Here is a 23,851-nt window from a genome sequence, read left to right as displayed (position 1 = left end):
CCCAACGTTCGACTCGTCCGGCTTTTAAGTGCTTAAAGACCAAGCCACGTCGCCAGTACTGGTGACCGGCCGGGCTTTTCGGATCTCCCACCCAGTGACGCGCAGCCACAAGCACGTTCAGCCCCGCTACGGGAGCCGGGCGGGCTGCGCTCACACCGGTGTACACGGCGTCCCGCCCCGCGCGGCCGCCCTTACACCCGCAGCCCGACGCCACGCCGCGGAAGCCTCCTGGACGACAACGCCCCTGGGCCGGGCCGGGCCGCCAGGGCGGCGAGGAGGGATGGAGGGAAGGCGGGAGAGATGGCGTGAGGACAGCGGGCCCCGCCCGCAGGCCACGGTTGCCAGGGCCCGGTTGCTAGGAGGCAGAAGCCAGCGCCGTTGCACCGCGGATCGGGCTCCGTGTGCGCTAGGCTAGGGGCGGGCGCGGAGCCTAGCCTTATTGGGCAGCGCCGCGCGGGGTTGTGGGAGAAGGGGCTGTCCTCGCTGCCTCCTCCTTCTGCCGGCCCCCTTCCCCTCCCCCCGCCCGTCCTCCGGCCAAGATGTCTGACATGGAGGATGATTTCATGTGCGATGATGAAGAGGACTACGACCTGGTAGGGCGCGGGGAGGTGCGGGGGGCCAGCGGCGCAGCGCGACGCGGCGGCCTGGCGGGCGCGGTGCCGCCGGGGCCGGTGGCAGGGCCGGTGCTAGCGGGTCACGCCCGCCCGCCCGCCCGCCGCCGCCGCAGCCCCGGTGGCTGCTACCCCGTGAGGGAGCGCTGACAGAATGAGTTTCCCTCCCGGGGAGGAGGGGTGGTGGCAGCGGGCAGTGGCTGAGAGGGGCGGAGGCCGGTTTCGGAGCAGGCCCCGCCGGGCGCCCCGCCACCTCTCCGCGGAGAAACAGGCCAATTTCGGCCCCGGGCAGTTAGCTAGGCCCGGGCTGGCCCCGCGAGCCGGGGCCCCCGCTGCTCTGCCACAGGTTCGGGGTGAGGGGCGGGCCGTGGCGTGCTGCCTCCCTCCCGCCTCGGCCCGAGGTGTCGGGCACGAAGTAAAGTCCTAAAGTTGTCTGCCCTCCTCCCTACCCGCGACTGCGGAGGGCCTGGAGGGTCGGCGCCACTCGTGTGCTTCTGTGAGCGTCACACTGAAGAGAAGGTGAGGGGAAGGAGGAGAAACAGCCCCACAGCTGGCTTCTGATGCACCCTGCCAGGGATGTACTCGTTTTTAACTTTTTAATATTCTAGTGTTACTGAGCTTCCCCCCCCCCCTTTTTTTTTTTAATTGCAGGGTTTGGGGTTTTTCCTGTTATGTCTAATCACATTTTGACATCAGGTTTTGTCCTAAGGTTTTACAGTTAAAAAAATGCTGCTTGCAGTTAGCAACAGACCAACATATCAGGGGAAAATTAGTAATATAATGGGATTGTTTTGATGTAACTAATTTTTTAAATTATGAAAACAATTTTTTTTTTTACAATGAGTAAAACCACCTTGGGGCAGGTTAGTAAACTAAGAAGTTGTGCTATTTGAAACAAAATATATTTTCTGTGCTGTGTGATTAGTTGTAATTTTATTGCCATTGTCTTATATTGGAGCTTGAGGTTTGGTCGGTTGGTTTTTTGCTCTTCTGAACTTCACATAGGTTTTTAGAACAGAGATATTTTTTAAAAAAAGCAGTGTATGGTGGAGGCTTAGGAGTCTGTTTTTCATTAATTTCAGTTAAACCTGTATTTACAGTACTGCAATTTCACTTCAAAATCCCACTTCTGGAAGACTTGCTTTCTAAGAAATTAGATAATCACTGCTACTTATGAATTCACTTAAAAGACTTGTCTGATTCTATTTCAAGTAGTTACTACACAGATTTTGTTATGAGCTGCTCGGAATGGCTGGATGACATTGGGTATCAAATAAAACCATCAGGTTTTGATTTTGAGTTTTTTAAATTCACGTAAGAGTGCCTGTTTGACATGCGTTGTTATCTTAACCTTATGAGCTCCTTCTGTCAGTATTACAAGAACTGTTAGTTTTCCACTTAAGTCCATTAATGAATCCACAAACTTAGAGAAACAAGCTTTCTGAAGGAAATACACTGAGACTATTAAAAATCTTGTTGATCCAGTTAGTTTCAAAAGTAATTTCCATTTTGTTAACACTGAAGTCTATGTACTGATTTAAAATAAATGTTTATTTTTCTGTGTGATACAAAGTCAGCACAACAGAATTGATGTTGGATATCCATAACATGAGAACTGGACATGTAGAGAAACCATTGGAATTACATTTTTCAATCTTTAAATGCAGCTGTTGACACATGAATTTGACTAAGAGTGCAGCTGTAAGCTCATGATGTATTATGTCAGTTTTCACCAAGAATAATTGCTGGTCTAACTTTTTTATTTTCCCCCTGTGTTTCTTTTTCCTAGAGTACTTTATTCCTCATTGGAAAAGGCCCACTGAAACTTCTTGCTTGTTGCAAATTTTAGCCCCTGGCTGTAGTTACTTTTCCTGTAATGTATTCATCATTGTTAATTACCACTAGCCCAGACCTTTCCAAAGTTTAAAAATACTGCTCATAATAATTAGGAGCATGTTAATTTTTTCTTTCAGTATGTAACTCCCATATAAAGTGTCAAATAATACTTAAGCTACACCTTTAAATAAAACAGATTTTTTTAAAATTTATTTTGGATGGATAACTGATGGGGGGAAAAAACCCCAGAATTTAACAATAAAAGTATTCCAGCTAGTCTGGTTTCAGCCTTCTTGGACTAAAAAACTGTGATTGGATGTTGTTTTCAGATGTACTTGAGACTGTAATTGCAATGTTCTGCAAAATTGTTTTGGAAAATATTTAAAGGCCCTGAAGACAGTGCCTGACTTCCTTTCATGTTGATACGAATCTAGTTAAATTAAGAGAAGACTATAAGGGGTTGCATGGTTCTCAAGTTCAGTGTAAAGGCTGCTGCAGAAGGGTTTGAAACAAAAAATGGGTAGAAAACAAAACACTTAGGGAAGTACAGAGTTAAAATTAAAAAAGTACATGTGAGCATTGGTGAATATTTTTTTTAAAGAATAGGAGGAGAGGCAGTAATTACAGAAACAGTTAATGGAAGAAGAGGTAGCTACTTTGTCAAAATACAGCATGGTGAAACTAGATTCAGGTCTCCCAGGGTAGCTACTAACATAAAAATAGTAGTTAAAAGAAGAGTAAAAAAAAAAGTTTTCATTTTGTCAGCTTTTATTAGAAGTGGTTATGGCTGTTCCTCTTTAAATGTGCTCTTGACCTGCTGGTTATGCAGAACCAGTCAGTAACATTTCCATAAATATGCAAATGTTTCACACTTGAACTAAAATGTGAACAGATAATTCTGAAGGCCCAGCTCTTTCCCAGCTTCATAATGGATTTTTGTACAATTAGAGAAATTACTATACTGTTGAACAACTGAAGACTACCCACTTCACAGATCATAGTTGACTGTTTCTGCTTAGTTTTTCATTGGGTTAAAAGTCAAGGGTTGCATGTGACTGACCTCGGGCACTCCTATAGAAGGTAACTTTATTTGATGGAGGTCTTGATATCAGGAAAAAATTTCATTCATATTTGCAGTTGGATGGACCTAGATTCACAATTTGCTAGTAATGTACAGTGACAGCCTTGATTATAACATGGATTATTCCACTTCATGCTTCAGTGAACAGAATAATGTTTACTGGTCATTATGAAAACCACTCAATTTTAATATCTAGTTTGGTGCTGTTAGGTGCCTTATATGGTTTCAGTCCAGGTTCTTTTTACTAGATTCAGCTTGAGGGTGGATGAGGAGGAAGAGGGAAGGACCATTGTAAATTTCATTTTTGTTTCCAGTCTTGGACAAAAAGCTATGTTTAGTATTGACTTTGAGACTAAATTCAGCCTTTCTCCAGAAATTGATTCTTCCAGGCACAATGACAACACATTGACAGTTGTTATTATACATCTACTTGATTTTTTTGTTTTGTTTTGGCTTAAATAAATAAGGAATTTGTCTGTGGTGTTCTTAATGAGACGTCTTATTGTGTTCTGAAATTCAACTTTAAAATTAATCTGGGGGAAGGATAGACAAATCTGTTTGCTGTGCAACTTGGTTTTTTATGTTATAGAGTCATATTATCTCAGTGACTTCAGTATAAGAGCTGTATACACTTCCAGTGAACAACCAGCAGTTTGCACTCTGGTGAGATGGCTACAGGTTCATGAGGATTGGCGTGGCTCAAATATGGGGAGCATACCTTCAGATTACTGAGGATTTTCCTGTTCAGGATGTGTTGATGTTAGGAAATAGGCAGTCTTTTTATTTCAAGCTATCAGGGCAATTTCAAGCTTAGTAAACGTGAATTGGTTTGCTCTTTCTTTCCAACAGGAAGAAATATATTCCTCTTCAAAAAGAATTTGTATGTGTTCCCAAACATGATAAACAATCTCATCAGTAGACAGGGAAATCTTCCTGCCTTATACTGATTCATTTTTAATAGACACAGTTGAAATTTCATGCAGGTATTGCCATCTCTTCCCACCTCTTTATGTTTCAGTATTGAGATAATTAAAAAAAAATATACCTGTATATTGCAAACAAGAAAGTGATAATGCTGCAAAACCAAGCATTTAGAACTAGGGAAATACCAAATCAAGCAGATCCACTACACCCTCTTCTGTTTCTTTGTTATGTTTAATTACATTAGGATGTAATTTAAAAAAAAAAAATCAGTGATCTTCACAGAGGACATGGGATATATGTTCTCTGACTTAATTACTGTTTCATATTTTATATAGATTTAGTGCATGTTCTGATATTTTGTTTTATGCATTCACTTCAGACTCATCTTTAAACACAGAAATAATATATTTGGGGCTTATTTTGCTCGTTACCATGTCTCTAGGAGGAAGTATTGAGGCCAAAAGCAAAAGAATAATTAGTCAGTAAATTCTTTCCATCTGAACATTGAACAGTTGGGTGTTGTTTTGTTTTGTTTTTTTGAGAGAGAGTGTTATTTAGCACTCTGTTCAGAACAGAGCTCCCCAGGACCTGATATGCAGTTGGGTGTTAAACAGAAGTAAATTAGATCTAAGTTATTCTAAAAACTGGACTTCAGAAAAGGATGTCCATAACTATAGGAGAACTGTGATAGAGGTAGAAAGAGAAGGCACTTCTCGATACTCTTTACGTGTCATAATACCAGTTTTTTCTTTTTGCAATCTTCTGTCTCATTTCTGTGCATCTTCCAACAGCTGCTTAAAAAAAGAATAAACCTAAGGTAGAGAGCACTGTCTTTCCATGGAACTGTACTGACCCCATTGCAAATCGCTGGCTTCACAGACTTCTTATGCCTGGTGTCAGCCCTGGTGGGAGCCAGCAGGCACTAGATGACTTGCAGAGTTAGTGACTAAGGAGCAGAAGAGCAGGAGACCTGGAATGTCGAGAAGAAAACCACAACTCCCAATGCATGGCTGAGTGGTTGCAGACTTCTTACACAAATCACTCTTGTTTTTACTCTCGTGGTTTGTCTCTGTTCTTTCCCCCCTTACTCTTTTGCATTCCAGTCTGATTGTTTTCTTTATATTCATGTGCCTGGATGCGAGTGGCAAATGCGCATAGAAACTGCTATTGGATTTTTGTCCCAGTGCTTGGGGCCAGTGGTCCAGGAAGAGCAAATGCAAAGAAAGTTGTGCTTCACACCCAGGATGGTGTTTGGTCAGTCACATTTGTGGCCAGTGCATATGAGCTATGTGAAAATAGTGCATGTTCATTGTAGATGGAATGTTCAAGAAATGTAGCTAGCAAGCTAATATATTAATATATTGAGGAGGGTTTTTTGTGGGTTTTTTTTTTTCAATTGGCCTCATTTGGACATTTTTGTGTTGTTTTTTAAAAACCAAACAAACTGCCCCCCCCAACCCAATCCACATCACGAGTGCTCTTGCAAAATACCAGGTCCTCGCTCCAAATCCTAGAGTTAGCAGACCTCTTAAATGCTGTGGTTATGAAATAAAGCTAGCTGCAGTAAAATCAGATTTGTACCAGGCTTATTCTGAGAAACAATTGTACTTCATAAAAAAAAAAGAATGGTTTGAGTCAGCCCAATGGTTGAAATTCGGTAAAATTACCAGCAATTGAAAATTGACAGTCATAAGTATTGTTAGCAATGTCATTGAAGGATAAATTTCTACAAAAATAGAGCTCTTTGTATTGTGTCTTTTGTCTGGAAAGTTACCTTCTATATGGCTACTTTCTCTTTGTTTTTGAGGAAGGTTTGCAAAGTTGGAGTTTGGTTCCTACACAGCTTGTGAATGATACACAGAGAAGCAAAGTATAGGTTACTGCTCCACTTTCAGTGTAGAGGTTAGGGAAGTGCTTTAGGCAAGAGAGGAGACAAGAAAATTAGTAATAAATAGTGGTAGTTCTCACACAATATTTATATATTTGGTTTTGTACATGTATAACTTACCAGGTTGACGTGCTGCTCTAATCTGCTAGAATACCACAAATCTCCTGTTAAATGTCACTGATACGGTGTTACGGTCTCCAAGTTCATGTACCTTATTCTGTCTGTGAGGAGAGGTGCCATGCTTCAAGAGTCCTATATAATAATCTCTTGAGACCACATTGACTAAGGATCCTGCTACGGTTTTCTGAAACCACAGCTGGTTTTCTTATCCTCCCTGGTCACCTGCTCCTCTGCCATAGTGCGCCAGCCTCAGGATTGCACCGGTGTAAGCATTGGTGGGCCCATTCTCTCAACCCAAGCAGAATCAGCCATCATCAAGGACTAATACAGCATAATATGTTGAACTGCTGCAGTGAAGGGGGAAGGGGATGCTAGGACCAGAAATGAACAGAGAGGGTTGGGGAGTGCTGGATGCTGTTAACCTGCCTTTGCTGCTGGAGACACTGCAAGTGGATCTGTGCCCCAAAAAGGACGATTTAAGCTGACTGGGGTGAATTGTCTTCTATGTGTTTTCATTTTAGAAGCTGAAGCTTAATGTTTTAAAGCTGTTTACTAGATGAAATTAATTTTGTGAAAACATAATATGTAATGTAATAAAGACCTGTAAATTAAATTGGTTCCTTGGTACTAATTTAACTTTTATTAAAATTATTTGAAAGACCTATGTTCCAGGCAGAGTAAGTTACATGAGAGGTTTTATCTCCATTACAGTTGAGCTAGTGTGGTAATTTTTCTTCCCCCAAAAAGTGATGTGATGGGATCGGATTGTTTATAACTGACTACATTTAGAACATGCAGATTTTCAATGGTTTAATGTCTTAACTTTTTTTTAAACTATGGTTTTTTTTAAAGCTGTATCAGGGCTTTCTAATTGAATGAGTAATAAAAAAATCCCACTTAGTTTTTTATTCCTCTCAGGAAGGGAGAACGAACTAAGTGGGCTTCAAAGAACAGTTCTGCATGCATAGTGTTGATGTTGATTTTAAAAAAATACCACAAAGATCTTAATAAAAAAACATTCTTAGGCCTGTTTGGTTTTTTTTGTTTGTTTGTTTTAAATGTCACCTGGAACTAAAGTATATCACACAGGTGCTTTTATACCTCAAAGTTATAATTAAGGGTGTTCTTCACTATGCAGGATATTAGGTGTAGATGGTATAGTAGAGATTTCTAGAGCTATGTAGAAACCTTTCCTGTAAACCAGATATTCTACCTAATTTTCGTGCACTTTTATTTTGGTACTGTATTGTTTGATGCAACAAACTCTACCTGAAAGGGTTGAGTTGGGAAAGTTGTTCATGCAGGAAGCAGGGATGTTAAAAATGGCAGTAAGAAAAGGTTAGGTGTTTGTATCTGAATTTATTGTTAAAAGAACTTTTCTGTTTTCAGTACTGGGAAGGAAATGCATCTTTTTTTTTTTAGTTTGAACTTGAGGATATAGCTTCACATTTTTCCTTACCTCCTCTTTCCATTTTGCTTTTTGGCAAAAGTTGAGTGTTCTCATATTGGTATCATACTGCACAGCCATTAAGTCTAAATCAAGTCTTTGAAAGTAAGCACCTTATATTACATTTTCCAGAAGTAGGAAGGCCCTATCTCCCTTAGACCTTTGAGTCCATATAACGTCCTAAATTTGATGTGAGGCAAATAGGCATAAAATGAAGGAAAAATATAACTGTGAGAACATAAAACACTAACTTTGATGCATTTCAAAGAATTTCCATTAGAAAAAAAATTATCTCTAGACCTAACACTCTTTATTATGTATTAATGTTATTGTGAAAATAGCTTTATAGGATATTTAAGTAGCATTGAGAAAAACTATCTGAAAAAAGGCTTCCTGCATGAGTCAATGTCCGGAATCACTGCCAGAGCTAAGATGAACATTCAGACGTTTCTGGCTTCAGGCTAGCAGAGCACATTGCTTCCTAAAATGAATTAATTTCTTTTGCTTTCCTTTTACCTTTACAAACAGCAACTTCTGCCAAAAATGTTCCCCGTTGTTCAAGTTTAGTATAAACAAAACATCAGCTATTACATCTATATTAAATGCTGTGGTTTAAGTTTTGGCAGCCTGTGTCTTCATAAGGTGGTTGATACACTTACGGCTGTTGACATCATGTGCGTGTTCTTGTAGCTGTTCCATCAATATTGGCTCAATAAGGTAGAGAATTTATGAAAATAAGCTAACCCAAATGAAAGTCTGCCCAATGAAATAAGACGCTTCCTGTTTTCTTTGCAGTTTTCATTATTAAGTTTTATAGTTCTCTGGGAATTCAGAAAACAGGTTTCTGGAATTTACTAGCCTCTTAAGTCCATTGATTCTCGCTAAATACTAATACTTCGTGTGAGTATAAATACGTACATACATACATGAGCAACTTGCCTACATGTAACAAATAGAAACTGAGCAGGTTGAAGGATAAATGTCTCGGGGACCATGTTGAATAAAATTTGGCCCAACTGTGAACTTCCATAATTAATTTTTCCATTAGAACTTCAGAAAAACTTTGAAAGATTTGCTTGCACTGTAGGGAAGAGAGAGCTAATTTAAAACTTCTCTCTTGCCTCATCTTTTTTTCATTCCTTCCCATGGTTTTGAAGGAGTCCATTAATATTAGCAATATGTGAATGAACGAAAGAATGAATGTGTCTGATGAAGTACAGTAAAAGAAGAAATTCCAACTTAAAGGTCACTTGACTATGAATTATTTATATTGTTTCAAAGGAAGGTTACTCTGCTGACAGCAACTTTGAGATTTAAACAGATTCTGTTAAACAGTTCATCTCCTCATAGCTAAGCACTCTATTGAGAGAAGTTGGCTTGAAAATGCAGAAGTGTGAAATATTTTTGACTCATGTAAACCTCAAATGAAATTATTTGAGTTTTGTTAGTGTTTTATAAGTCAGGCATGCAACATTGTCCTTCGGCAAAAGAAGATAAAATACTTAGGTTTTTTTTAAATCAGAAAAAGCCTCAGTACTTTTTAAAATGAAGTAATAATTGGGAGAAGTAAATTATTCAATTTGTTTGGTGCTAGTGTACATGATGGGTAATTATTTGATTAAATTATTGTGCCTATGCCCCACCCTCTTTGGCAGTATCTTTAACATTTTCTCAATCATCTCCTGCTTCTCGGCACAGAAGCAGCTGGTGTTATTGTCGTTATTCTTTCTTTTAATTTCCTTAGACAAGTATGAATCGTTATGGCATAAAAGGCATGTTAGAGAGATTCATGGAAGCATTTTATATCCCGCATTGCTGAATCATTACTTGTGTGGCAAGTCAGCGAGTCTTTTCTGTGGATTGCAAAGGTCATATAAGAGAGTGACTTTAAGACCACTAGCAGCCAGCATGTTCTCTCGCCCATACAGAAATGACATATGCTATTAGGCGTCTGTCCTTAAACACCAAATTTGGCAGAATTTTAATAATACAGTCTGTACTTGTCATAAAGGCAAAGTTGGTAGAGCTATGAGTTCAATAGCCCAGAAAGAAATCTGTTGACAGGCAGGTGTTGGTGGATGGTAAGGCTGGCCCAGTCATGGGAGAGAGATGAAATCATTATAAGAGTCCATACCTGTTACATCCTCTAAAACTGAAGATTTTCTGTTAATATACAAGCATTCCATGTCAGTTTGAGCAATATGTCTTACTGTATTTTACCCATTTTCAGAAGAATGTTAGAATATTAGATGTTCTGAACCTTTCTTTTTTTCTTTGATTTTTTTTCGTTTTCTTTTTCCCTAAAATGTAGGAATATTCAGAGGACAGCAATTCTGAACCAAATGTGGATCTGGAAAATCAATACTACAATTCCAAAGCTTTGAAGGAAGATGATCCCAAAGCAGCATTAAGCAGTTTTCAGAAGGTTTTGTCTTTATATTCTATCTCTTATTTTTATATTAATTCACATTTTAAAATTTTTGCTTACCATTTGAGTTTTTTCTGAAATTTTAAGAGCAATGTTTATATTCTAACTTACTGATATGATAAGTTTGTCACTGGACAACTTAGACTCTTGGCTGACTGCCTTTCAGGATTATTCCTAGGGAGCATAAATAGGACATGGAGTAGTCCTGCTTTATCGCAGAAATGACTTTTTAATCTTCAGGATTTATGAAGTTAATTAAACAGCCATAAGTGTGTTTTCGTGTGTCAACTACAGAAGCCAGATCAGTTGATTTTTTAAAATGAAATGGTGTTTTCCACAATGTCTTATGTATTATATTTGGGTTGCTATCTGATTCCAAAGCTTTAAAGGTATAAATTTTAAGTGGCGCAAAGTTTCTTTCCTCCATGACAGTTTTAAACTTTTTATGTTTGCGCACTGCCACCAAAAGCAGTATGTTAGATGTGACTTTCTAAAGAAAAAAAATAGATTTTTGCATCTCTTGGCTTATAGTGTGTAACAGTACTATATATATGGCTTAAAAAAAACTTTCTGAAATGTCTCCATACAGAACATTTCCTTAACTATGTAACATTAAATCCTAGAAGCCCCTCTGATACGTGAAGAAACTATAGTAATTCAGCAGTGTAAATTTTAGACTAATTTAGTCAAGGGGTGGGTTGAGTCAGTCTTGCAGGAAGTGTTACAACTTCTTTGTGTATGTGTATTTATGGAATGGCATTAAAGTCTAGTGTTTGGTGTTAGACAACAATGAAAAATATCTATAAATAACAATTCACCCTCACTACATCAGGTAGGTTGTGAAAACTAATAAGATACATACCCCTCACTAACTCTCAATAGTATCACAGAGGAGTAAAATTGAAGAACAGGGCAGATTGAAACATTGCTTTGCAAGGAACAAAGTGCAGGGAAAAGGCATGTATGGGGTACGTACCTTTTAAACAAGATGCAAATCAATTCAAGTTTGAATAAAGCTTTTATAAATATTGTTTTAAAAATTTCTTCTATTTCAGGTTTTGGAGCTCGAAGGTGAAAAAGGAGAATGGGGATTCAAAGCTCTGAAACAGATGATTAAAATAAACTTTAAATTGGTAGGAATTACAGCTATCACTTGAGAGTAAAAGGTGTAAATATGTATTTGATCCAGAGATCTTAAGTTATTATTCTAATTTATGGCTATGACAGCTAAATCTGCCAGAACTTATAATTTGCGGTCTTTAATGGCTACTACAGACATGGCAGGGAAATTGTGTGGTGGTTGCAAGTCAGAGGCAAAATGGATGCAAAATAGCTGTTGTAGTCAGCTGATACTCTCTGAAAGTTTGAGGCTCAGTCCTTGCTCTCCTGAGGTATCATACCATTGAAACTGGTACTGTTTTATATATATGTGTACTTCCCCAGAATAAATGAGTGAAAAATTTATACGCCACATATGCAACCATTCCAAATAGTTGCATAGCCAACTCTGTTTTCCTTGTTAAGTATTGTCAAAGTCTGTTCCATGCAGTGTTGCTGAAGTTATTCCTGATTCTGCTGCTTACGAATAAAGTGATGATATAAAAGTTCCTAACAGCAACCACTACTACATAGTCTTTCTGTTATGCTTTTTCTGTATGTGTATATGCAAGATATAACTCAGTTTTTAACCATTAAAACAAAAATGATAATGTAATTTTGTTTTTCTTTTAGACTAACTTTCCTGAAATGATGAACAGGTATAAACAGCTATTGACCTACATACGGAGTGCAGTTACAAGGAATTACTCTGAAAAATCCATCAATTCTATTCTTGATTATATTTCTACTTCCAAGCAGGTTAGATCATCAGTTCTTTCTTCGTGTTTTTACTTTTTGCATTTTTAACTGTGGGCTTTTTTGTGTATGGTAGTGTTTTGGTTTTGGGGTTTTTTGATCTTAATAGAGAACATTTGCAGTATTAATTTGTTGTCATATGTTAAAATATATTTCCACATTTAATGGATTCTATCAACACGCGTAACTTTTCATAAATCTGTCGGGTTTTGGCTTTTTTTGTTGTTAGCATAGTAGCTACACATTGTAAGTGCCTTCTCAAATGTAATTTGTAATTAAATAATACTTTTTTTTTTTTTACTTTGTGGGGAGAGGTGAACCTTTGAAAAACTTCGCAATGAAATGTTGGTGTTACATACTGCCTGTCTTTGAGCGTACTGTGCAAGCTAGGTACACGTTCATAGATACACAGCCCAGCTCCTTTTACTTTGTGTTGTTTTAGAAGCTTTACAGGGAGTAGAAAGCTCCCCTAACTGACTACCTGGAAGTAGCACCTGCATATGGAGGATCACTGGTCTTTAGTGATGACTCTTTTGTCATTATCACAATCCTTCCTGTCCTGCCACTCATAGGAAGTGAAAGTTTAATAGTTGAATGATGGTGTGCTCTTAAAGCCTAAAGGATTGTCTTAAACTGTACCTTGTTGGCAGAGGTCGGTGTGTTTGGTCTAAATGCAATTAGAGTCAGACCTGGAGGGACAGTCTGGAACTTTTAACTTGATGTATAGCCACAGATCTGTTACTCCCAGAAGAACAATGGCCATAAACAGTACTAATGCCTTCTCTGTCGAACCTTTGTTAAAGGTCACACTCAGCACTTCGATTTCCATTTTGGATGTTGTTTTTTTTGCTTTTATGCAAATAAATGGTTTGCTGTGCTCAAGAGCTTTCTTTCCTACGCCATTGACAGTCTAGAAATGAGAAAGCATCTTCTCCTTTGACCATTTCTCTCTCCTTGTAAATCATATTTTCTTTCTGATACGTAAATTATTTTTGTTTTTCTTCTAAGTAGCAGCAATGCTGCCTGTTAGTGTCTTTTGTTACACAGCATAAGAATTTTGTTACTTGCTTATATAAGATGGGCTTGTATAAGGTGGCTTTCATTTTTCACTAGCATGATAGATGGTTGCAAATCTTAATGTGAATACTTCTAAATTATATCCATTTCATATAAGAAAAGCAAGTGTACTTAGTTTTGTTACTTTAGAAGGTCTATAGTATAAAAGCAGATATTCAGTAAGATGCAGATAGCTTTCTTATTTTGAAGTTCAAGCATGCACTTTTAGTTTGTTCAGGTTGACTTTATTAACAGGTACAAATTTGCTGTTTACAATTATAGAATTCTGATTTTTTATGTCAGATGGATTTGCTTCAGGAATTCTATGAAACAACACTTGAAGCTCTGAAAGATGCTAAGAATGATAGATTGTGGTTTAAGACAAACACAAAGGTAAAATATATAACTTATTGTTTTTTGCTTTTGTTTGTAATACCTTCAGCTAACTCTTGTAAATAGCAATTGTGAAATCTTAATAGACCTTAGAACTTTAACTTTTCTTTCATTACAGCTTGGCAAATTATATTTAGAACGAGAAGAATATGGAAAGTTACAAAAGATTTTGCGTCAGCTGCATCAGTCATGCCAGGTACCTTTATATTCTAAATCACTGTAACTTAGTAAACAACACCGATTTTTTTTTTTTCTTTTCTTTTTTTTTTTTACATCTGTTGCTGAGCTTTAGTACAGAGGGAAGAAATACTGTGCCTGCTTTATTTGTTAGCTGTTTGATAATGCAAACAAAAAATGTTAAGTGTTTTATTCCTTGCTTAAAGATCATTTTTAAAAAACTTATTCACAACTGCTGATTAAGTTTCCTTTTAGTCAGGTGCAAGGATGAGAAGCACCTATGAATAATCCGTAATGCCGAGACATTTACTTTAAAATATAGTGAAGATTCCAAGTGAGGTTTACTCAAAACTGGATGTACAGTTGCTACTTTACCGTTTGGAAGGGGAAAAAAAAAATTAGCCTTGCAAGCCTGCTCTGCTTGTTTGTGTCCCCTTTTCTTCCTCTCGCATGGAAAATGGGTTACAAATATCTAGGAGATGGTTCTGTTATAGGCATCAGAAGAGTCGTATGTATTATCTATATATTTATGTATGTGTGTCAGTCATTGCATTTATATACTGAGAGTGTGGTTTAAGGAAAGTGGAAAAGAATAAAGGGCAAAGTTCTGAAAGCTGTTACAAGGAAAACGTTTAATTAAACTAAAATACTGACTTTTTAAATAATGGGCTTCAAAACTGGGCCTATGATAAGTTATTTGAGTATTATGCTTTATGTTAATAGTTATATCAAAATTTTAAAGTGTTAGGAATATCCTTATTTCTGACAGGAAATTACTGACAGTATTTGGTAATCAGGTTTTTACTAGTATAAAACTGAAATCACTGTTCTCTTAAAATTTCACAGTATTTATTACTTAATCTATCCTAGACTGATGATGGGGAAGATGATCTAAAAAAGGGTACTCAACTATTGGAAATCTATGCTTTGGAAATTCAAATGTATACTGCACAGAAAAATAACAAAAAACTTAAAGCACTATATGAACAGTCATTGCACATCAAGTCAGCTATTCCTCATCCACTGATCATGGGAGTTATCAGAGGCAAGTTAATCTTGAGTTCTTCGTTTAACTTCTGTTGCATAGATTAATTTTAAGAAAATCTGATGATTGATGTTTTTTCCAGTTCCAACTATAAAGATGGGATCCTGTAGATTCAGAGGCAGACAAACTGTATGTGAATAAAGGACTACAAATGCAGTGGCTACAGTCTCCTCATTTAACGTTTGCCTCCTGTAGGACTTCAGCTCTGCTGTTCTGGTGCCTGAGTACCAGATGGGCTGGTCGGAGGGGCAGGACAGTTGGCTACATATACTGTAGGAGAGAAGCACTAGAAGAACAAGAGGAAGACTTGAGCTGTTTCACACCGTGGCAGGCAACAAAGGATAAATGCAAAGGCATTTGCAAAGGATAAAAACAAAGGCTTGGTAGGACTGCTAGCGGAAGGGGCTGCTATTTCTGCAATCCCCTTTTGTAAGCTTGTACTTGATGTCTTATCTCACTAAAATTCATCAGGAACTGAAGGCCTTTAAGATGTGTTTGAAAATATAATTCATTATCCATAGTGATGAACTATAGTGGAAACATGCCGTATGTCGTGAAAAAAACTTTCTGCAGAACACTGTTGTGCCTTCCCTCTTCCCCTGGTGTAGGCACTTGCACAGACAGTCAGGCAGCAATGGGTACTTCAGAAATAAAAGCAGATAGAGAGTATTTCTCAGTTTTACTGTGTGGTTTTGCTCAATGGATTGAGAAAATTCCATAAATACAGGAAGGCTGCCTTTGAAATGGTGATAAATTCCATTATAGTTTTTACAGTATTTTAACGTAAGGTTAAATAATTATTGGCTGTGAGGGTTAATGTTCTTTTAGATGTATGATGTGGGTTGGGTTTCGGTTTTTTGTTCTTTGGAATCGGTTTATTGGCAATGCTGTATATGAAGGCCCTAATACTCCCCCCGCCCCCCCCCCCAGTGATTTCAGAGAATGAAAAGACTCCTGAAAATATTTCAGTAATCTATTTAGAAATAGCATGGAACTTCTGAGTACAATTATTGTAGTCAGCAACAAGCACGCAGTGTTCCTTTTCTCTTCATCTGTGTTTTCTTTTCAGAATGTGGAGGCAAAATGCACTTAAGAGAAGGAGAGTTTGAAAAGGCACATACTGATTTTTTTGAAGCATTCAAGAATTATGATGAATCAGGGAGCCCCAGAAGAACTACTTGCTTAAAATACTTGGTCTTAGCAAACATGCTCATGAAATCTGGAATAAATCCATTTGACTCTCAGGAGGTAATTTTTTTCTTTTTCCTTTTTTCCCCCCTTTTCTGAATTGATAGATAAATTACCCAAAAGATTAAAATGGAGAAAAATACTTAAAATCTAAAAATGCATATTGTGCTTTCTGTTCTGTGTAGGCTAAACCATACAAAAATGATCCAGAGATTCTAGCAATGACGAATTTAGTAAGGTAAGATTTTAATTTTTCTGGAGAAGAGAACAAAAAAATTAACAAGATGTAGTGTTCAAACCAGAAGTGGAATATTTTTGGAGGTGGCTTTTCTCTGCACAGCTAACGGTTATGTCATAAAGATTGGGCAAATATTTGTAGACTGTTAGGTTTTCTTGAGAAACTCTTATTTACTATGACATACCAAAGTATTTACACTATACCAGGTAGGGGTACAGAAACATGCTGTTATCTTCTACTATGGTGAATTTCTTGTGCAGAAGCAAAAACCACATTTCTTCCCTTAAATAAAGTTGTCCCACCTTGTACTGCAACTGGTCTTTAGGGTTTGGCTGATTATATGTGAGAAACAGATGATTGACATCTCATCCCAAAGTCAATAGAATAACTGGATGCATGGATATGACATGGTAACTAAAGGAGTTTCATAATTTAGGAATACAAAAGTGAAATCTCAAGTGATCTCCCCTATCCTTCAAACATGAAAATCAAAAGAATGCTTCATTACCTCTTAGAGGCAACTGTGACGTGAGAACTTTTAGGGTATTAAGATCATCAGGCAAAATAAATGGAATGAAGGCAGTTTTTGTATGCTGTGCTGTGAAGCTAACCTGTTTTATCCATCTATCGTGTCTTTGCTGTCTAGTAAAAAAACCTTAACAATGCATAGGAAAACTTTCCCACCTTTTTAATTACATAAGAATGCGTGCTCACATATTGAAATACAGTTGATCTCATGTTGGAACAAACCTTGCTCTGATACTGCTATAGTGCTGCACCATTGTACGCATACGAATTGTTTCTGAAATTGAGAATGTCCAGCCATTATTGATGTAATAATGAATGAATGATTCGGAAGTTTATTAAGGGACTATTTCCAATAATTCTACTTTAGACATGTCTCTTCTACTTCAGTGTCGTAGTTCCATGTGAATTTGAGGCAGAAGGAACTCCAGATGGCCTTACCCAATCTGATTTTATTCATATTCCTAATTTATATCTTTTATCTTGACATTTGAGTGTAACTGCTTCTTTAAAATTAATCATGCAATTAAAGCAGTGTAGATAAGAAATATGCAGAAGATAAAATCAATTCCAAAGATTACAATTATGTGTTTAATTCTTCCTATGCATTGGGAACTTGAATGTTTCACGTATGGTAAAAAGAGACTTCTGGAATAAAATATACTTAACAGAAATTCCTCTAAATTATGGTTTCATTTGATATAGTCCATTCCATTCATATAACTCCATTTATAAACTCCTGAAGTTACACCTTAAATTTAACTGGTCTCTTTCTTGCCCATTTTACTGGTAATGAAGGATGACCTTTTTTTTGACCAGTTTAAAAACAGTTTGAAAATGTACAGGGACTATGAAGGAAAGGATACGTGTTTTAGAATGTTTGATGTTAGTATTAAACAGAAATTTAAAGCATGTATTGAACACTATGCCTTTCAGGTTAAATATTGATGGTCTGTAGCTTAATATAACTAAATTACTGTGCAAGTTTGATTGGTTAGTAGATAATCCCTATTACAGCTGACTGTTCCTGTAAGAAAAGATGATCGATTTGAATTGTAAAATCATTATATTTCAAGAAAAAGGTCTTGCTTCAGTGGTTACAGCTCTTACCTTCAAATGATGCTGTGGTGCCACTACTGAAAAATAGGTGTCTGAGCGCAACTTCTTTTTGTAATCCTTTCTCAGATAACAAGGTTGACTAGTTAATCAATACATATACTAAAAGTAAACTATAAATAAAAATCTAAAGAGTAGTATTATGCTAAAATTACTGATAGTTAATCCTGGAAGTCAGGATTTCTTCCATCTTCCAGTATTTTTAGAATTCAGCCTGACAGACATTCTAGAAACAGCAACAGCTATCTAGATGCTTTTTAGCTCTTATTTGTTCCATAAAGAATGGCTTTATGAAGCCAAAATTCAAGCAATGATACTTTTCAAAACTGACTATTTTTAGGGTCTAGGCTTTCTTAAAGAAAAACTTCTTTAAAGTACAAAAGTTTTGAAACCATAGAGTATACTTGCAGAACAACTAAATGTTCATACTAAACTTTTGTAAATGCTACTAAAACTGAAATAGGAGAAAGGTAATTTTTTGTTGCATCTCACCTTGAAACAATTTTTCCTTATCAAGGTTCTGAATATAATTATTTGCCACCAACACTTAATACAAGTTTTTTTAGACGATACAGAACAGAGTCTTATGAGTCTGTTTAACTTGTAAAAATAATAATTCAGTCTCTTGTCTTTTTCTGAAGTGCCTATCAGAATAACGACATCACTGAATTTGAGAAGATTCTGAAAACAAATCACAGCAACATCATGGACGATCCCTTCATAAGGGAGCACATTGAAGGTATTTTTACAGGCTGTCTTAATCCGTTTTTCCCCACTACTTGACAATCTAGGTTGGGGTTTTTTTTCCCTTTTTTTTTTTTTTTTTTCCCCAAGGTTTATTTTTCCTCTCGGCAAAACAAGAGTTCTTTTGTAATTACTTGTGGACAATTCTCTGACTGTTTCCAAGTACTTTAGAAGTTGGTCAAGGCCAACATGCATCCAGGCATGTAGAATGACTGCAAAGAACTGCAGGAATGATGAAGAAAGTTGTAGCAAGACTGGATGGTCTAAGACAACATCTACGGTGGTGTTAGGCACTGAACATTTTTTTCCATTGGAAGGATTAAATGAGAGCAACGCTTACTTGTAAAGGTTGTTTGTGTCAGTCTCAACAGTTTGATGTTTGCTAGTTGATAAGGTTAATTTTCTACTTCATATTAAAGGCAAAATATGTACACAATGTAATGAAGGTTGCATTAATAAATGTGAAGTAATAAAATAGGTTACAAGTTACATAATTCTAATGTGTATGTCGAAAACGATGTTTTGATTTGTAGTACCTATACTTAATAAAACAGGGAAACACATTAACATGTGCCCGTCCGTTCCATTAACATGGCAAAAAAATAAAGTTACCCCCTGCATTTGTCGTATATCTGAGAATTTAAAAGTCTCTTCACTTGAATATAGTGTCCAGTTTTTCAGATAGCTACTGGTTACATCAAGACTAGGGCTTACTGTGGCATTGCAAGATAATTTACATGAAAGAAAGGAGTTAAATCCGGAGACCTGGTTTTCTTACATTTCTTGTTTGTAAAAGAGAACATGGCAAACAGCAGGGGAAACTAAATATAACCCCTCTACTGCTGTTGACTACTGGTAGGCTTCAAAGTCTTGTAGGGGAGACTCTAAGATTAGAGATGGCTGGCTTAAGGAAGAAAGTATGACAGAACTGGAAAGGAAGAGAAGGAGGACAGTTGAATCAAAGGATTGAAGAGAATCTGAGTTTCACCCTTTAGATTATAATATTCGGCTAGTGATATCTGGGGGAAAAAAGACATTCTCATCTTTTTCACTCTGTAGTGATACAGAATGTGTGTTTGTGGTTATAATATTTACATACCTTGCCTCATTGTTTTAATCTCCTTAGTTTTACTGCGATACATAATCTGGTCTTCAGTATTATTTTTTCATTATATAAACAGTCCTTGTGCAACTCGCTAGGTAAAGATGGATCTCGCTCTCTTTCTGTTAATCTACAATTGTAATTTAGGCTTTCATTTTATCCAAATTTTCTTTAGTAATGTAAGAATTTCTAAAACAATGGCCACACTGTCTTATCTAAGAAAAATTAGACACTTCATGTAAACTCTGTTTTATACTGCTTCTTCAGTTCCTCATCATAATTATACCATTAGGCCCTGATGTTTTACCTTAAAATGTGAATATTCCCCATGAAGTCAAATGCATGCAGGCTGAGGTTTCAGAGCCTTAGGAATACCTCTTTTCACTTTTGTACAAGGCAAGCATTTTAGTCATAAATTAGAGGGGAAGATGTTCCATGCAATAATCTGTATGATTTATCCAGTTAGTTTGAATAATTGAAATTTTTACCAGGGAATACCTTGTTCCATGTTTAAACAGTTTTCAACTCTATCTGTCCATTATATATTTTATATTTATATATATATATATATATATATATATACACACACTATATATTGCTTGGGTCCCTCGAAGAAAAGGGTCCCTTTATTTTGCTGTGCTTCCCCACCTCACTGAATTATTACCTTAAAAGATCATGGTACTTAGGATGTCTTTCTCTATGGAGCTGTATTAATTACATCTTTATTTCAGTACTGTTGTTTCTACAGTATTTATTTTTTCTTCTCTTACAGAGCTTTTGCGAAACATCAGAACACAAGTGCTTATAAAATTAATTAAGCCTTACACAAGAATACATATTCCTTTTATTTCTAAGGTATGTGTCAGTGGAGCCTTGCATTTGCTTAAGTAAATGATTAATTGTGAATAAAAGCTCTTAAATAAATACAGTGCTTCCAGAAATAGAACATCTGAAATATAATCTAAACTGTAAAGTAGTACTACTGCACTGCTGGCAGCTTTGCAGTGCAAAAATGTAAATTTCAAGTGCTGTCCAAATGTTTTTTTTATAGTATGTACTACGATACACTTCTAAAATATTCAATTACCATATTCTACTTGGTGTAGAAAAGCACTTTTCTGAAGAGAAATAGAAAAGGTGACATTTGTGTAATTCAAAATGTAATTATAAATGTAAACTTTATGAACATAAAAAAGCAAATTTTAATTCCTTTTGTTCAAAAGGTATCTTCAAATGTCTGTGTTGTAAGAGTTACAGAACTGTGGTAATAGAACAAACCAACTATAATGCTAGAATCACTGATTTCATTCCCTAATCTGGAAAGAACAAAATCAAAACCCCATGACAGTAGATGACACTTTCCATCTCCTGTGAGTCTGTGATTTCTCTTGCAAAAATTCACAGCATTCCAAAGATACCATGAAGTATTAGAGATGCCTGGTTTTTAATGCTTAAATTCTCTTTAGAACTCTGTATGCTCTTTTTGTTTTTTTTTTTTCTCTTAAGCTAGCCTTAACACTTGCAGAACTTGCTTGAGCCAGAAGGTGCAATCAGCCCTCTAAATGGTTTTGGGTACAGACCCATTCTTTTTGGATAATTATTGTCTTATTTTATTTCCTGGGGGTTTTTGTGGGTTAGGTTTGTGTTGGTCTGGGGCTTTTTAAAATTTTTTTCCCAGTAAGTCAGCAAAGGACCTCATTTCTAGAGCTTCCAAAAATTTTGCTTTAGCCTCTTCAGCCATTTCTGAGACGTTACTGATCTCTTTATCGTTGGCCATATATGCTTTGGGTGGAGTTCTTTTGCTTGATAGATCGTTGGTGAATTTATACTTTTTAACAGTAAGGAACAGAAATGAAATGTAATTATGTATATGAAAATAAATATTGGAAGGCTTTGATGTTGCAAAACAATACCAGCATAATGAGTTTTCTTCTCCTTTTAGGAGTTAAACATAGATGTAGCTGATGTGGAAAGCTTGCTTGTGCAGTGCATATTGGATAAGTATGTACTTTATTCTTGCTAACTGATCTTTAATTATGTTAAAATAATCAAAGTACACAAGTGGTAACAAAACAGTGGTTTTGTGCATTGTGACAATACTGGTTGATTCTAGAACCGAAAGGTAGTGATGCTAACTTTGTTTGGATTTGCTTGGCTTAAAAGCAAGAATGTATATTTGTAAGATGTGAGCCAAGAAAATTATAGTGTGACATGTTTTTACTTTAATTTTGAATTATATAAATTACTTGAATTAATATGAAATTATGAAAATTATTATTAGTAATTGCTGCATATACCCATGTATATTTTTTGAGTACATTTTCAAGTTGACCTATTAGTAGTCTGCTCTCCTTGACTGGAAAAACTTAACTACAATTTGTAAAATTTCATTTTTTGGAGGGTAACTTCTTGTATCTACTAGGAGAATATAATCCATACATGGGTTTCTATTTTAATTTCTTTCTACATAAATCTCCATATTTCATGATTCCTTGCCTTTCAAGAACTGTTCACCTCATATTGCTTCAGACTTTATATGTGGGTCATAGCTAGGGAGATAATATATGCATTGCCCAATGAATGACTTCATTCGATTTCCAGTCATGATGACAACTAAATAGGCAGTACTACCCAGGATAAAAGTGCTGAATTCTGAAATGGACTTTGTGTCTCTCTTGCATAAGATGATGTCTTACTTCACCTGTGATTTGCTGTTAGCTCATATTTCCATGTGCACTAGCAATTTATAGTTGTTTGTTTATTTACTTGTAGCACTATACATGGCCGAATTGATCAAGTCAACCAGCTCCTAGAACTGGATCATCAGAAGAGAGGTGGTGCACGGTATACTGCATTAGATAAATGGACCAACCAACTAAATTCTCTCAACCAGGCTGTAGTCAGCAAGCTGGCCTAACAGAAAACAAGCTTTTACAAACGTACTTAAGGCAACAGTGCAGTGATGTAAACCTTAAAAGAACTGGGAATGGCAAAACTACTGTCGGTTGGTGTGCCCTGAAATTATTGGAGTTATGGCAGAAGTGCTTTTTTGATCAGCTGGTTTGTGTTTTGCTGCTGCATTTATCCCAAGAAAAAAACAGCTTTAATCTCCAGAAGAAAACCAAAATGCCACGGGATTTATGCTGTATTGACATCTTGCCCTAACATACAACATCCTAGTAATCTGTCAAAGGGCAATTAATGACCAGAGAGAAGATTTTTGTCATGATTTTAAATACACTGACACGTTACTGTTGGTTAAATTTAAACATGTTTTACCTGCAGAAATTCTCTCACAGAAATAACCTGCAATAACTTGAAATGCATACCCTTTTGAACACTTCCTTTTCTCATGTATAAATTGAAATGTTTGCTGCATTTTGCAAAATGTCAATTCTCCAAAAATGTGTCCATATATTTCTGTACCTGCAGTGTAGTAAAGGTTTAGAAGAAACCCCATAATTATAGTGGCATACTGTCACTTAGGTTTCAAGCAGCAAAATAAACAGTGCAGTTCAGAAATTGTACAGTTTGTTTCTTGATGTGCTTTCATTATACTTGATCTTTACTTTTGTTATTTTTAAAAGAAAATAGGTATTACTTCATCCTCACCTCACTTAGGAAGGACAATATGAAGATTTTAAGTCTAAGCCATGGTATGCGTGCTGTTGATTTTTCTTTTTTCCTTTTTTTTTTCTCCCTTGACGTAGTTAAATGCAAATACTAGAGTTTAAAAGCTGACATTTAGCAGTCTTGTGAACTGACTTTTCTTGCAAGATATTAAACTATTATCAGTCCTGTATAGTTGATGTTGGTGGGTATTTGGCATTTCTCAGAAATATGCTCGGGTTTTATTTTGGTACTTCAAGAATACGGGTTTGCCAAGCAGTACCCTGGGAATAGAAATGCAGACCCTGATTGTTACCTCTCTCTGCCTAATCTGGGGTCTTTTTGACCAAATTAGTGTATATAAAAAGGCAGTATGTGTATAGAGTGGAGACCAAGTACAGTGACCTTAGTAATAATGGAATCTCTTCTGTCCCAAATGTTTGATTGTGTTGTAGTCCCTTCAGAGCTG

At 36.7% G+C, this 23,851-nt stretch overlaps 1 protein-coding gene across 2 annotated transcripts; it reads left to right on the top strand.

Annotated features, from left to right (window-relative positions):
• Positions 1 to 264: 264 nt before the first annotated feature.
• On the top strand, positions 265 to 23,575 carry COPS2 (COP9 signalosome subunit 2). 2 transcript variants are annotated; one of them, XM_075100428.1, is made up of 13 exons: positions 265 to 593; positions 10,219 to 10,332; positions 11,391 to 11,468; positions 12,067 to 12,192; positions 13,549 to 13,638; positions 13,757 to 13,834; positions 14,686 to 14,860; positions 15,930 to 16,108; positions 16,234 to 16,286; positions 18,569 to 18,666; positions 20,546 to 20,628; positions 21,716 to 21,774; positions 22,546 to 23,575. In XM_075100428.1, exons 1-13 carry the CDS (start codon positions 540 to 542, stop codon positions 22,688 to 22,690), a joined length of 1,332 nt encoding a protein of 443 aa, XP_074956529.1. In that variant the 5' UTR covers positions 265 to 539; the 3' UTR covers positions 22,691 to 23,575. The 2 variants fall into 2 exon arrangements, with proteins under 2 accessions (XP_074956529.1, XP_074956528.1); XM_075100427.1 differs by having other exon boundaries at positions 469 to 593; positions 13,528 to 13,638.
• The last annotated feature ends 276 nt before the right edge of the window (positions 23,576 to 23,851 follow it).

The sequence above is a fragment of the Phalacrocorax aristotelis genome, chromosome 7 (genome assembly GCF_949628215.1).
Source record: "Phalacrocorax aristotelis chromosome 7, bGulAri2.1, whole genome shotgun sequence".
Classification (NCBI taxonomy): Eukaryota; Metazoa; Chordata; class Aves; order Suliformes; family Phalacrocoracidae; genus Phalacrocorax; species Phalacrocorax aristotelis.
Note: the sequence above shows the minus strand (reverse complement) of the source record. Positions and strands in the feature narration are given on the sequence as shown.